This window comes from Emys orbicularis, chromosome 15 (assembly GCF_028017835.1).
Source record: "Emys orbicularis isolate rEmyOrb1 chromosome 15, rEmyOrb1.hap1, whole genome shotgun sequence".
Classification (NCBI taxonomy): domain Eukaryota; kingdom Metazoa; phylum Chordata; order Testudines; family Emydidae; genus Emys; species Emys orbicularis.
In genome coordinates, this window is record NC_088697.1 from 10,390,328 (window position 1) to 10,405,760 (window position 15,433).

Sequence of the window (15,433 nt, forward strand, 5' to 3'; positions counted from 1 at the left end):
TTATGTTCTTATATAGAACCCAGATGTATCTGCCCCCTGCTGTAATCTACTAGACCCCACTCCCCTGCCAGAGCTGAGAGAGAACCCAGGAGTCCTGACGGGGTCTCTCTCTCCGCAGAGTTAGTAACAAAGTAAGAATAGACATTAACATTTTAAACCTAACCAGTGTCCCTTCAGTGACTTGCCACATGGTGGCAGAACATGTTCGTAATAGAGCTGAATGGGTCTAATATTTATTGAATTTTCTTTATTTTATATAGGAGTTAGACACGGTTCTCCTGCCAGTTCATTGCTAAGTTACCTGCCAAAAAACTAAAGTTTTCAGGTGCCTAAGTAGCCCCTGGAATCACGGTTAAAGTTGCCCCCTGCCCCACCTACCAAAATCGGAATTGGCAGGAAGTTGCTGGAACCAATTAAGGCAGGTAGGCTAATTAGGACACCTGGAGCCAATTAAGAAGAAGCTACTAGAATCAATTAGGACAGGCCAGCTAATCAGGGCACCTGAGTTTAAAAAGTACCTCACTTCAGTTAGTGAGGTGCGTGCGAGGAGCTGGGAGCACGAGGCGTGCAAGGAGCTGGGCGTGAGAAGGCGTACTGCTGGAGGACTGAGGAGTACAAGCATTATCAGACATCAGGAGGAAGGTCCTGCGTTGAGGACAAAGAAGGTGTTGGGAGGAGGCCCTGGGGAAGTAGCCCAGGGAGTTGTAGCTGTCATGCAGCTGTTATAGGAAACACTGTAGACAGTTGCAATCCACAGGGCCCTGGGCTGGAACCTGGAGTAGAGGGCGGGCCTGGGTTCCCCCCATTCCCTCCAACTCCTGATCAGACACCGGAGGAGTTGACCTGGCCTGTGGGTCCCACCAGAGGGGAAGGTCTCTGGGGTGTTCCCCGACCCACATGGTGGATCAGCAGAGACTGCGGGGGATTGTTCTCCTCCCTTTTCCCCATGCTGGCCTGATGAGCTTAGCTGAGGCAAGCAAAACCCGCCAATAAGCGCCTGCAGGACCCACCAAGGTAGAGGAGGAACTTTGTCACAGACTATAACCTCTGGACTATTTCTAAAAGGACTTTTGGCAACTACAAACTCATCTTTGCTGTGTATCTGGACCTCAAGAATTGAATTCAAGTCTGTCTGTATATTGATCTTTCAACCAACTCTGCCTTTCCTTTTTTTTTTAATAATGTTTAGTTTAGTTAATAAGAATTGACTAGAAGCGTATATTTTGGGTAAGATCTAAGTTACCATTTGACCTGGGTCTGGGGCTTGGTCCTTTGGGATCGAGAGAACCTCTTTTCTTTTACTGGGGTATTGGTTTTCATAACCATTCGTCCCCATAACGAGTGGCCCTGGTGGGGATATTGGGAAACTGGAGTGTCTAAGGGAATTGCTTGTGTGACTTGTGGTTAGCCAGTGGGGTGAGACCGAAGTCTTCTCCATCTGGCTGGTTTGGTTTGCCTTAGAGGTGGAAAACCCCCAGCCTTGGGCTGTAACTGCCCTGCTCTGAGCGATGTGTCCTAAATTGTCACTCTCAGTTGGGTCCCCCCAGAACCAGCATCGTTACAGCCCCATGCTGGGAAGAGCTGGACCCAGCGCGGGGCTAGGAGACCGCCCCTGGCTCCCCGACATCCAGCCACGCCGCAGCTCGTTGTACGTGGCTGCCGGCCGGGCCCTCACCGGCAGCGCCCCAGATGCAGCCGCAGCGCGCCCTGCAGGTGCATGCCCAGGTAGCGGGTGAACTCGTCGGGCATGGCATGAAAGCCTGGCTTGGGGGGCTGGTTGTCGTAATAGTGGTGGGACAGGGGCTGCCCCTCGGGGTCCGTGGGGAAGGGCCAGAAGCCGTAGAGGGTGAGGTGCTGGCACAGCTCCAGGGCGGCGCTCACCAGCATGAAGCCCGAGGAGTGGCGGTTGACGCGCAGGCCACGGGAACGCCAGTGCCCGTCCAGCCCCGCCAGGTACTCGGGGTTCATGAAGACGGCGCGGGCCGGAGAGCCGAAGTCCTCCAGGGTGTAGAGTGCCTGGGACGAGACCGCGGTGTAGGCGGCGAAGCTGAAGGCCGGGATGAGGAGCAGCGGGGCCCCGTAGGTGCCCACCGCCTCTGCGAAGGGCCGGCGCCAGCGGCTCAGACCCCTGAACCTGTGGCCAGGGAAAGACACCCGTCAGACGCTGTCCTGGCACGGCCCGTCCCCCAGCGCCAGTCCCGTTCCCTCCCACGGCCGTCCCATCGTTCAGTCTCCTCTGCCCCTGATCCCACGAGGACTCTATGGCCGACCGGAGAGCTGGGGGGCTGGGGCTGGGCCTCCTCTGCCACCGATTCCCCAGTGACCCTATGGCCGGGGGTGTCTATCCGGGCTCGCCCCTCCATCCCCCCAGTTCTGATCCCGGCTCCCCCCATGGGTCCCAATACAACCCATCCCTCCCCCTGCTGGTCTCAACCCCCTCACCAGTTCTGATCCAATTCACCCCCCCCACATGTTCCCATCAGGGTGCCCCTCCCCCCACGGTTCATCGCCCCAGTACCGGGCGTGCAGGATGCTGGGGTTCATGGTGACGATGCTCGATTTGGTGCCCACGTCGTCAGCAAAGTCCATGGGGGGCAGGTTGAACCTGGGGGGCGAGGGGAGGCGGCGTGAGCTGGGGGCAGCCGGGGGAGCCCGGTGCCCCCCATCCCATGGGGGTGCCCCAGGTCTTTACCGCCCTCCATGGGCAGCCAGTAGCATAGGCAGGGATAGGTAGTGTCTCTGAAACAGCCTAGCTCTGCCCCCAGGTCACGCCCCTCCTGCGTTCCCAGAGCTCTGCCAGGGCTGGGGCTGGGGGCCAGGGTGAGGGTGCTCCGGGGTCCTGTGAGGGAGGGGGCAGAAGGGGAGGGCAGATGGGGGGCGGGGCCTTGGGAACAAGGGGAGAGGCCAGGGGCTACCTTCCCCCAACGGCCGGGTCACTGGCCGCCCACGCCGCCCTCCCCTGGTACTGCTCCCCCCACCCTGGCCTTTTAAATGGGTCTCGCACCCCTTGCCTCAACTGGTGACCCCCTGTCCTGCACTGAGACCCCCCCACCTGGCACCCCACTCTCCGAGCCCCCCATTTCACCCCACTCTCCCTGACCCCCCTGCATCTCACTCACCCTGAACCCTCCTTCCCCCTGCTCCCATCTCCCCCCCTCCCCGGCCGGCGTTACCTGATGACGAACTGGGCGCGGTCGATCTCGGGGCCACAGCTGCTGTTACGAAGGATCCCCCCGTTCCCCACCACGGCGCAGCACTCGTAGGGGGCGCCCTGAAACGGGGAGACCTGCGGGGGAGGGGGCCTGGGTCAGCACCCACCGACCATGCAGAGGGCCCACCTCCCGACGCTGAGATGCAGCCAGCTCTGGGGTGGGGCGTGGGGGGGCTGTTTATAAAGTACCCCTCACCCGGTGCTGAGATGCAGCCAGCTCTGGGGTGGAGCGCCCAGCGCTGACCCCACCCCCCACCCCTTCCCAGCCCAGCGCCCCCTACCTGCGGCAGCATCTCCAGCAGCTCCTCCTTCACTGGATGCTTCTTGTCCCGCTGTGCGTCATAGACGATCTGGGAGCCCAGTGGGGTGTTGTCCCAGGTCAGCACCAGCTTGGCTGAAGCGTTACAGCAGCCCCCCAGCTGTTCCCTGTGCGGGGGAGAGGGGTGAGGGGCAGCTGGGGGGGATAGTCGGAGGCAGCAGGGGGCAGAGGGCAAGGGGGGTTGGGGGGAGAGCATGGAGGGGTAGAGAAGGAGGTATTTGGGGCAGCATCGGGGGAGGGAGGGGGCAGAGGGCAAGGGGGGCTGGGGGGAGGGAGTGGAGGGGTAGAGAAGGAGGTATTTGGGGCAGCATCGGGGGAGGGAGGGGGCAGAGGGGTGGGGGAGAGGAAGCAAGGGGGCAGGGCACTGGGGGTGGGGGGTACCTGTACTGGCCCAAGGCGCTGGCATTATGTGCCCAGGGGCAGCTCTGCACCAGCTTCAGCTGCCTCAAGATCCAGCCCTGGTCCAGCCTGGGATGGAGACACAGAGAGTCACTGATCTGCCCCCCCTTCCTCCTTCACTGCGCCCCCCAAGGGGCCCTCTGGCCCCCCACTACCGACCGCCCCCTCTGCCAGCTCCGGCCCAGGCGGCCGGCGTTAGCTAAGGCCTGACACACTCGTCGCCAGAGGCCGGCCCAGCTCCCCAGCGCGTTGGTGCGGGATCATCGCAACACACAGGACTGGTCAATGGCCGGTCGCACCTGGGAAACGCTACGTGGCAGGGAGCTCGTCCCCTGGGCTTGGAAGCTGACCAAAACCACTGGAAATTTCCCATCTTCTCGGCTCTTTGAACTCAGAGGGGGCAGAGACTCTGAACGGCCACCAGAGATCCCCAGGAGCCACCTCCCGGGCCCGCCCTGAAAGACACTTTGAATTGACAGATCAGTACAGCTCGGTCACTCTTCGGATTTAGCTGGCGTGTAGATGTTTGCTGGATTTCACCTGCATATAACTCTCTGATTTCTTCATCCTTGTGCCAGTTTTGTACCCCTATATTCACCCCCTTTCGCAGGACTATGATAAGTTTTGTACAAAGAATGCCTTGTGAGGTATTATTTGAAAACTCATAATTTGCTGATCATTATTGTCCTGGTAAAATATAGGTGGCGACATTGCATGTAAAGTTACAGGATTCCTCTGTATGGCATTACTAAGACATATTCCAAGTCTGAGAGGCAGCCACCAACCAGTTCCCTAGAGATGAAAGACTAGCCAATGCTTCAGCCAGGTGTCAAATGGACCATCCCCACTGTCTGGGTGAAAGAGGATCTGGGTGAAAAATCGACATCTTGACAAAGGAACAGCTGGAAGTTCCCGTCCACACAGACTTGCTGTCTCCTGAACATGAGTCCCAAAGAAGAGCAGGGACTGTGAGAAAGAACAGATGTCCCCATTTCTCTCTCCTTTCCAGCATCCACAACACCTGAAGAACCGAGGAAGCAGCGTTGGGACTGCAGGAGACGTCCCGACGGAAAGAGATTCAGAGAGACCTTGGCTTCGAATTCACGCCGCTTGTTACGTTAGTTGTGGGTGACTTTCATTTTCTTGAAACCGATTCTGACTTTTATGGCTCATTATTTATAGTCACTTAAAATCAGTCTGCTGCAGTTAATAAATGTGTGTGATCGAAGCTGGTGTGTTTGGATTGAGCTGGGTGGGGAACTGTTTGAGATAAGCAGATCGGCGCACCTCATTTTCTGTTAATAAACGACAGGCCGCGTACAAGCTCGTGTTCCCCAGGAGAGGGCTGGGCAGGACAAGGCACGTTTCCGGGGCACGTCTGGGATGGGGAGTTTGCTGGTTGCTCTGCAGGGCGATTCAGGAGCGGCTGGTCTCCCAGCAAAGCAGTGTGAACAGCACCCCGGGTCGGAGACCTGAGGGGACACGGCTGGTCAGCGCTCCAGATTGTCCCCTGGCTAGTGAACGAAGCTTTACACTGTTTACTCTGGGATCGGCTACGGGGCTTGTGTTCGGTGTCGGCTCTGGGGGTCCAGCCGATCTGGGGGCCGTGCCCGGGCTCTGGGGGCTGGACAAGGGGTGATTTTTGGTGTAAGGGCCCAGTGATCGCTAGGTCCGGTGTGTCCGGCTGGGGAGGGTCTCGGGGGGGGGGGGGGGGCTCCGCAGTGAAACCGGTACAGGGACCGGCTGGGTGAAATCTACCCCCAGGCCCCAGCGCTGATGTGGGGGGGTTGGAGGGGCTGCCCCGAGATGTGCCCGGCCCCACTCACCTGGCGGGGAGGGTCCCTGCGCTCCAGTTCTGCACCAGCCCCCGGCACTGCTCTGCCCCCATCACAGGGGCCTCGGGGCTGGAAAGGCGAAGGAGGGTTACACACGGCCAGGAGAGCCGCCCCCCACGGGGCCCCCCAGCACTTCCCCTCCCCACACCATCTCCTTCCCCATCTCACAGAGCCCCCGCTTCTCCCCTCCCCCCTCCTCTCCCTGTACCTCCTTCCCCGTCCCCACACTGCTTCACTGACCCCTTTCTCTTCCCTTCCCCCATATCCCTGCCACCACCTCCTTCCCTCCCCCACATCCCTCCCTCCACCTCCTTCCCTCCCCCACAACCCTTCCCCTTCCCCCGCACCAGCTCCTTCGCCTTCCCCCCCCCCCGGCTCCCGCAGCACCCCCCTCCCCCATCGCCTCCCTCCTCATCTCACAGAGCCCCCATTCCTCCCCTCCCCCCACCGCCTCCTTCCCCTCCCCCCACATCCCTCCCACCGCCTCCTTCCCCATCTCACAGAGCCCCCGCTCCTCCTCTCCCCCTCCTCTTCCTGCACCTCCTTCCCCGCCCCCACACTGCTTCACTGACCCCTTTCTCTTCCCTTCCCCCATATCCCTGCCACCACCTCCTTCCCTCCCCCACATCCCTCCCTCCACCTCCTTCCCTCCCCCACAACCCTTCCCCTTCCCCCGCACCAGCTCCTTCGCCTTCCCCCCCCCCCCCCGGGCTCCCGCAGCACCCCCCTCCCCCATCGCCTCCCTCCTCATCTCACAGAGCCCCCATTCTTCCCCTCCCCCCACCGCCTCCTTCCCCTCCCCCCACATCCCTCCCACCGCCTCCTTCCCCATCTCACAGAGCCCCCGCTCCTCCTCTCCCCCTCCTCTTCCTGCACCTCCTTCCCCGCCCCCACACTGCTTCACTGACCCCTTTCTCTTCCCTTCCCCCATATCCCTGCCACCACCTCCTTCCCTCCCCCACATCCCTCCCTCCACCTCCTTCCCTCCCCCACAACCCTTCCCCTTCCCCCGCACCAGCTCCTTCGCCTTCCCCCCCCCCCCGGGCTCCCGCAGCACCCCCCTCCCCCATCGCCTCCCTCCTCATCTCACAGAGCCCCCATTCCTCCCCTCCCCCCACCGCCTCCTTCCCCTCCCCCCACATCCCTCCCACCGCCTCCTTCCCCATCTCACAGAGCCCCCGCTCCTCCTCTCCCCCTCCTCTCCCTGCACCTCCTTCCCCGCCCCCACACTGCTTCACTGACCCCTTTCTCTTCCCCTCCCCACACCCCACCCAGCCCCCATACCCTTCTCTCCCCCACATCCCGCCTCCCACCGCCTCCTTCCCCTCCCCCCACATCGCCCCCAGCCCCATCTATAGCCCGTCACCAACCATCCATCCCTCTTCACCCACCCACCCTCTGCCCCACTGAATCCCACTCCCTGCCATGCCCCCATAACTCAGTGGGTCCCTCAGAGGCCAGTGCCCCCAAAGCCCCTCCCCCCACGCACATGGGGCTCCTGTTTTGGTCCATGGTCCGGCAGGGATGTTTGGGGTCTGGCCTCGCTCCTTTGCCGGACGCCGACGCTGTCTTGGGCTGGGACGCCTGGCTATGGGGCAGAGAGAGGGGGGTTAATGCCGCTGGGGGAGGGAGGGCAGGTTTACATTGTGAAAGTGAAATGAATTATATTAAAGAAATAGAATGAATTAAAGAATGCTGTATGAAATGCTGCAATCCAGGTGTCAGGAAACTGTTAATCAATTGCTCCACTTAAGGGCGATTGGTGAAGCATTAGCCTTAGGCCTGGTCTACACTAACCCCCAAATTCGAACTAAGGTACGCAACTTCAGCTACGTGAATAACGTAGCTGAAGTCGACATACCTTAGTTCGAACTTACCGCGTTTCAGACGCGGTCCACACGCGGCAGGCAGGCTCCCCGTCGACTCCGCGGTACTCCTCTCGCCAAGCTGGAGTACCGCAGTCGACGGCGAGCGCTTCCGGGATCGATATATCGCGTCCAGACCAGACGCGATAAATCGAACCCGGAAGTTCGATTGCCAGCCGTCGAACTACCGCGGTAGTGTAGACCTGGCCTAAGATGATAAGAGTTAATAAGGAAGCAGGATATGCATATTGTGCCCTAGGCAAATTCTTCAATTTGCTGTCTCTGTCCCTTTGTTTAGTTCGCACCCTTTTATCTGTATAAATAAGACTGTTTGACTCTTGCATGGGGGCTCACATTATTGGAATGTATTGGCAGAGCGCTGTGCTAATAAAACAGAATGGTCTGACAAACTATGAGTCCTGAGTCTAACTTTGACAACATTTACCACTGTGAGCTGGTGGGTCTGTGGGGAGCTTGGGGGGTGGTTTGAAGGCCGGAAGAGGGGGTTCAGGCTGCGATTCTTTGATGATCCCCCGGGTGGGTTTCGGGGGGTGGCAGGTGACAGCGAGGGGGGTGGGGTTGGCGGGGGGTTATTTCCATACTGAAGCAGGTTATCTCGGGAGCTCGGGGGGGCCAGTTCCAGGATGGGATCGATTTCTCCGGGGCAGTGTCTTCGAGCGCCAAAGGCGGCGTTAAGGGGTACGTCCCGCAAAGCCTATTCTGGGGGCTCGGCGCGCCTGGCTGTCGAGCACAGATTTCTGGGGGACGGGGCACCAGGGAAGTGCCAGGGACCCCCGGGGACCAGCACCCCACACAGACCAGCTCACAGCTCTGACTTTTGCAGGGTCTCCTCCGGCCTGTCTGGAGAAGCCTGGCTCGGGGCTCGCCACCTCGGGGTGACCGGCCTTTGCCAACAGGGCTTCAGAGCCAGATACCCCCACACACGCAAACGAGTCCTGGCTCCCAGCCACACACCCCCACTCTAACCACCAGCCCCCACTGCCCTCCCAGAGCTGGGGAGAGAAACCAGGAGTCCTGGCTCCCTGCTCCCCCTGCTCTAACCCACCAGCCCCCACTCCCCTCCCAGAGCCAGGGAGAGAACCCAGGAGCCCTGGCTCCCAGCCCCCCCCCGCTCTAACCCACCAGCCCCCACTCCCCTCCCAGAGCCAGGGAGAGAACCCAGGAGTCTTGGCTCCCCGCTCCCCCTGCTCTAACCCACCAGCCCCCACTCCCCTCCCAGAGCCAGGGAGAGAACCCAGGAGTCTTGGCTCCCCGCTCCCCCTGCTCTAACCCACCAGCCCCCACTCCCCTCCCAGAGCTGGGGAGAGAACCCAGGAGTCCTGGCTCCCAGCCCCCCTTGCTCCAACCCACCAGCCCCCACTCCCCTCCCAGAGCCGGGGAGAGAACCCAGGAGTCCTGGCTCCCAGCCCCCCCTGCTCTAACCCACCAGCCCCCGCTCCCCTCCCAGAGCCGGGGGGAGAACCCAGGCGTTTTGGCCCCCAGCCCCGCCTGCTCTAACCCACCAGCCCCCGCTCCCCTCCCAGAGCCGGGGAGAGAACCCAGGAGTCCTGGCTCCCAGCCCCCCCTGCTCCAACCCACCAGCCCCCGCTCCCCTCCCAGAGCCGGGGAGAGAACCCAGGAGTCCTGGCTCCCAGCCCACCCTGCTCTAACCACCAGCCCCCACTCCCCTCCCAGAGCCGGGGAGAGAACCCAGGAGTCCTGGCTCCCAGCTCACCCTGCTCTAACCACCAGCCCCCACTCCCCTCCCAGAGCCGGGGAGAGAACCCAGGAGTCCTGGCTCCCAGCCCTCCCTGCTCTAACCCACCAGCCCCCACTCCCCTCCCAGAGCCGGGGAGAGAAACCAGGAGTCCTGGCTCCCAGCCCCCCACTCACTCACCTCTGAAGCCTCCACAGCACAGAGAGGCTGAAGCTGAGGGCGATGCCCACGGCCAGCGCCAGCACCCAGCTCTGTCTCCGCCGCATCCTTGGGGGGCCCACCATGGCGCTCGCTGTGGGGAGAGCAGGGCAGGTGAGACACATTCACACACCATGGGGGAATCCACCGGGCACGGCCTCCCTGGGGTGCCCCTCCTCCGCCCTGGCCTCCTGGATATCACAGGCTGGGAGCCAGGACACCTGGGTTCTCTCCCGGCTCGGGGAGGGGAGTGGGGGCTGGTGGGTTAGAGCGGGGAGGGCTGGGAGCCAGGACCCCTAGACACCACTCCCCTCCCTGAGCCAGGAGAGAACCCAGGAGTCCTGGCTCCCAGCCCCCCCTGCTCTAACCCATCAGCCCCCATTCCCCTCCCAGAGCCAGGGAGAGAACCCAGGAGTCCTGGCTCCCAGCCCCCCCTGCTCTAACCACCAGCCCCCACTCCCCTCCCAGAGATAGGGAGAGAACCCAGGAGTCCTGGCTCCCTGCCCCCCAATCTAACCCCCTAGACCCTCCTTCCCTCTGAGCACTGGGCTTTCATAGCCAAGCTCACCTCTGGCACCAGGCCCTTGCTGCCGGCTTTGCGGGCTGTGGGAAGCCACAGGCTGAGTGTTTCCCAGGCAGGTCGAACCCCTTCACTTTTGTTTGTACAGAGTCAAAGCAAACAGACACCTGCGTGTGCTGAGCCAGTATCTGGGCAGGGCGCTGCCTACCTCTCAGGGCAACCAGCCAGACGCTTCCCACCTCTCTTCCCGCCCCCCGGTCCCGCTGACACCTCGCCGGCCGCAGCAGAGAATGGGCTGAGTTAAGGGGGTTTCCTTCCCCGGCGTCTCCTGGCACCGCCTCCCCGGGCACGATCCAGCCGCTGCAGACTCTTTGCCCAGGGGAACTAGGTTTGGCAACTAGCCACTGAAACACCAACTCCGTGGGGCTGGAAGCGTTTTGAGGCTTTCTTGTTCTTTTTGACTGGAACGTTCCAGTCTCGAGCATTCATTTTCTCCCCTTCCCCCCGCCCCCCGTATTTCAGCCAGAAATTTCTTCCCTTTCTTCCCCCTCGCTCACTTTTTGCCCAGCAATTTTCTGGCCCTTTTTGGGTGGAGCCATTTCGGTTTTGACCAGAACCTTTCAGGAGCCATTTTGCCCTTCTAGGCTGGAGTTTGCCAACTTTGGGCCAGCAAGCGATTCACTTTTCCTTGCACATTTTAAGCTGATTTCCACCACCACCACCCCCCGCTTTTTTGGCTAGGATGTCTCCAGTTGCAATGTTTGGCCATTTTTTTTTCCATCTGTTCATCCGCACGACTGTGGAGTTTCATGCACCCCTCGCTTTCCGCTCCATGAGGCACGTGACTGAGTTTGCAGGGGATCGTCTTGTGGACTTGGGTCGAGTGGAAAAGTGTCTTGGCTTCTCCCCGTCCCTTTCGGGAACCTTCCCTGTAAAGACCAGAGAGTGCCGATGAAAGGAGAAACAGGGGTTTGAGAGAAGCGAGTTTGAGGACATTGTCAACGAGAGAAAATGTTTTAAATGTTAGTGTTCAAATTAATGTGATGTGCAACCAGACCTACCCGCAGCTTGTACCGCTTCCATTAAGTCAGCTGGCTTGTGTAACTGTATTTGCATTTCTGTTGCTGCAGATGATAAGGTTTTCTTATCTACTGATTAGGTACGCATAGATGAAAATATACAAATATAATGCAAACAGGCATATTGCAAGACGTGGTCTATTTAGGTTATTATTCTATTTTTACAACTTCGCCTTTGTATGTATGCAAATACAACGTGTTTGTGTTTATAGCCAACGGTCTTTTCTGTGAAAATAATAAATTCATGGTTTTTACGGGATGGGGCCTCTTACACTTGACATAGGTTACGGCCTCAGAAAGTCATAATCCGGTCCTGATCAAGTGGTTCTGTACAATAACGTTGGCCTGAAAGATGGGAACACACCGGCCTTAGCGATCAATGGTCCCTTACACCAAAAATCAAACCACGGTCAGGGTACGTCCAGTCCCAAGAGACCAGCCACTGCCCCCAGATCAACTGGTCCCCTAGACCTCACACCAAAGACAACGCCTGTAGCCGATCCTGGAATAAACTAGGTAAAGGTTCATGAACTCTAGGGAACTGGTTGGTGGCTGCCTCTCAGACTTGGGATATGTCGCAGCAATGCCCTACAGAGGAATCCTGTAACTTTACATGCAATGTTGCCACCTATATTTTACCAGGACAATAATGCTCAGCAAATTATGAGTTTTCAAATGATACCTCACAAGGCATTCTTTGTACAAAACTTATCATAGTCCTGAGAAAGGGGGTGAATATAGGGGGTACAAGACTGGCATAAGGACAAAGGACTCAGAGAGTTAGTTGCAGGTGAAAGCCAGCAAACATCTACACGCCAGCTAAATTGGAAGAGTGACTGAGTCATAGTGATCTGTCAGTTCAAAGTGTCTTTCAGGGCGGGCCTGGGAGGCGGCTCCTGGGGATCTCTGGCAGCCGTTCAGAGTCTCTGCCCCCTCTGAGTTCAAAGAGCCGAGAAGATGAGAAATTTCCGGTGGTTTTGTTCAGCTTCCAAGCCCGCAGGAGGAGCTCCCTGCCACGTAGCGTTTCCCAGGTGCGACCGGCCATTGACCAGTCCTGTGTGTTGCGATGATCCCGCACGGCCCAGCTGATTTCGTTAGTCGTGAGCGTGGGCCGGGGGATGATTCCCCTTCCCCGGTTCGCAAGTTCACAGCAAACGTTCGCACCGTTATAAAGTAAAACTCCCGTCTTTCCATCTAGCCTGGGACAGCCGCTTCGAGTGCGATTCCTGCCCCCGCAGCTCCCAGCCGCTCACGGAGGCGAAAGGCGAAACGCGTTCGAGTCAGACTCACACCTGTTCTGACCCAAACCAGCGCGCCGGGGAGCTGGGCCCGCCTCCGGCGATGAGTGTGTCAGGTCTTAGCTAACGCCGGCAGCCTCGGCCGGAGCTGGCAGCTGGCCTGCCAGCGTCAGTTCCCTGCAAGGTCTGGACTGGCAGAGTCTCGAGGTGTTTGCTAAGAGGGCAGGCCTGGCTTAGCCGCGGGCGATCTTGTCCCTGTGAGGAAGGCGGTAACCCGGGGGGGGGGGGGGGTCACAGGTCTGGGTGCCCTGGGCTCCGGCCGCCAATCTGTCTCTCCCACGCCCATACATGGACGTGAGCTCCCCTCCCGCCTTTCGAGATTTAAAATAGTTTTCCTCCGGCGCTGCAAGAGACAATATCGACGGGGCCTCGGGCACGGGGCAGAGAGCTTGGAAAGCCGCCTTCCTCGCTTGTGTACGTACGCAAGAGGAGGCTAAGGGTGTGTGTGTGTGAAGACTCGATGGTCAAACAAATAGGAGCCTTTCCAAAAACCAAGCAGGATTTGAGCAAATGTTTGCGGGTTCTGCAAAAGAGAGTTCCAGACTGAAACCTCGCTGGAGAAATCCACGGCCCTTGGCTGTCCCAGCAAGAGTTCTTGTTTTGAAACTTACGCTCATGCCGCCAGGAGCCATCAAGGAGCAAAAGATACAACTCACCATCTGGAGAGCGAACAACACCCCACAACTCACAGAGCAGTGTCTTCCCAGCCACGGATTCCTTTGGGACCTGTGGAAAATACCCTCCAGGCTAAAGTAAGTTGAATATGTTTCATAATTATGATGATGCTTGTTATTAATTTATTATTATCATTAGCGCTCTTCGGAGCACTTCCCCAGGGGTAATTTGTGGGCTGACTTTTTTGGGTTTGGTAGTACAGTAATGTATTCCTCGCACTTCGGCAGAAGCTCTGTCTGTAATGTTCTTTCAGAAAGTTGAGATTGTTTTTCTGAATGAATTTTTTATTGGGGCCAAGCTTTTCCGTGCTCTGTAGAGTTTTCAGTGTGTTCTGATGTGGGATAAATATTCATTAATTAATTTAGCTGAGGCCTTTGTCTGAGGCAACAGGATTATTACAACACAGTGTGTTCCACAAACTTGCAATCCTTATATCACATAAAAAAAAATCCACTCCCTATTTGTATCATACTATTAACCTACATGCTAGTGAAAATCTGGAGATACTGTTTGAATGTCTTTTAATTGTCTATTAATTTCCCATTGTTTATTAATTTCTAAAATAGCTGTTACCACTCAAGAGGGAGATCTTGGAGTCATTGTGGATACTTCTCTGAAAACATCCACTCAACGTGCAGCGGCGGTCAAAAACCTAACAGAATGCTGGGAATCATTAAGAAAGGGATAGATAATAAGACAGAAAATATCATATTGCCGCTATATAAATCCATGGTATGCCCACACCTTGAATACTGCGTGCAGATGTGGTCGCCCCGTCTCCAAAAAGATCTATTGGAATTGGAAAAGGTTCAGAAAAGGGCAACTGTGACGAACTGGGACTGTTCTTAATGTGGTCTTTAAATGCTGAGTGGGGAGTGTTGGCTGGGAAGGCAGGGGAGTGTGGCTAGGATGGTCTGCATTGGGGGATGGGAGACTGGCCGAGGGAGAATACCTGAGCATGTAACATGAGAACCCAGGAAGGGGTTAGAGGCCAGGTGACACCTCGGCCCGGGAAACTGAACAAAGGCTGGGGGAAGAGACTCTGGGAAGAGAGTTTTCAGGAGCTGGCTGGTAATGAAGGGAGCCCAGATGGGGCTCTGCCCCCCCAATGGGGCTGTGGTGCCCCTGGAACCCCAAGATGGACCTAACTGAGGGGGGTCCAGTTGTCTGTGCCTGCAAGACCTGTCTTGGACTGTGTTCCTGTCGTCTAAATAAACCGTCTGCTTTACTGGCTGGCTGAGAGTCATGGTGAATCGCAGGAAGCCAGGGGTGCAGGGCCTTGTGTCCCCCCACACTCCGTGACAGCAACACAATAATTAGGGGTATGGAGCGGCTTCTGTATGAGGAGAGATTAATAAGACTGGGAGTTTTCAGCTTGGAAAAGAGACGGCTAAGGGGGGATATGATAGAGGTCTATAAAATCATAACGGGGCTGGAGAAAAGTCTTTAAGGTGCCACCAGACTCCTTGTTGTTTTTGTAGATACAGACTAACACGGCTACCCCCTGATACTTGACACCATGCAAGGCACTAAATTTAGCCATATGGAGTGGAAATCCATCAACCTCCACAAAAAACTTGCACAGATACAGACAGACATCATCGTCCTCTCCAAATGCAAACAGATGGACATCATACCAAATGGACGGAAGGTAAAAAATCCATTGCAATCAACATACTACACTGACTATGGTGAGAGACTGTGCCACACACTCTCAAAGAAACTGAGGAACCACCTGATCAGCATCCTGTACAGCAGACAGGAGAAGATCAAGAATGAGCTCTCAAAACTGGAGACTCTCATACAATACCAACCTTCCACACAAACTTCCACGTGGCTGGACTTTACAAAAATGAGACAAGCCATTTACAATGCACACTTCACTTCTCTACAGAGGAAAAAGGACAGTAAGCTATCTAAACTCCTACCTGCCACAGGGGGCTACAAGAGTGGTACCCTCAACTCATCTAACAACATTGTCAATCTTTCCAACCACACACTTAGCCCAGTCTGTCCTATCTCGGGGACTCTCTTTCTGTCCCACCACCCCCACGAACATGATACAGTTCTGCAGTGATCTGGAAGCCTACTTTCGTCGTCTCTGACTCAAAGAATATTTTCAACGCACCACTGAACAGTGCACTGACCCACAGGAACCCTCCTACCAACACTACAAGAAGAAGAACTCTGCGTGGACTCCTCCTGACGGTCGAAATGACAGACTGGACCTCTACATAGAGTGCTTCCGCAGACGTGCACGGGCTGAAATTGTGGACAAACAACATCACTTGTCCCATAACCTCAGCCGTACAGAACG

The 15,433-nt window shown here is 57.4% G+C and overlaps 1 protein-coding gene and 1 pseudogene across 1 annotated transcript; both read right to left on the reverse strand.

Moving 5' to 3' along the window:
* LOC135889358 (zinc finger protein 850-like) overlaps positions 1-15,433 on the reverse strand; it is a 473,854-nt pseudogene that overhangs the window by 270,379 nt on the left and 188,042 nt on the right.
* LOC135889378 (alpha-2,8-sialyltransferase 8E-like) lies at positions 1,672-9,630 on the reverse strand. Its single transcript, XM_065417247.1, has 8 exons — positions 9,527-9,630; positions 7,254-7,352; positions 5,756-5,833; positions 3,912-3,998; positions 3,493-3,637; positions 3,174-3,286; positions 2,519-2,605; positions 1,672-2,134 (listed from the first exon to the last, which is right to left on the reverse strand). The coding sequence occupies exons 1-8, from the start codon at positions 9,628-9,630 to the stop codon at positions 1,672-1,674; spliced, it is 1,176 nt and encodes a 391-aa protein (XP_065273319.1).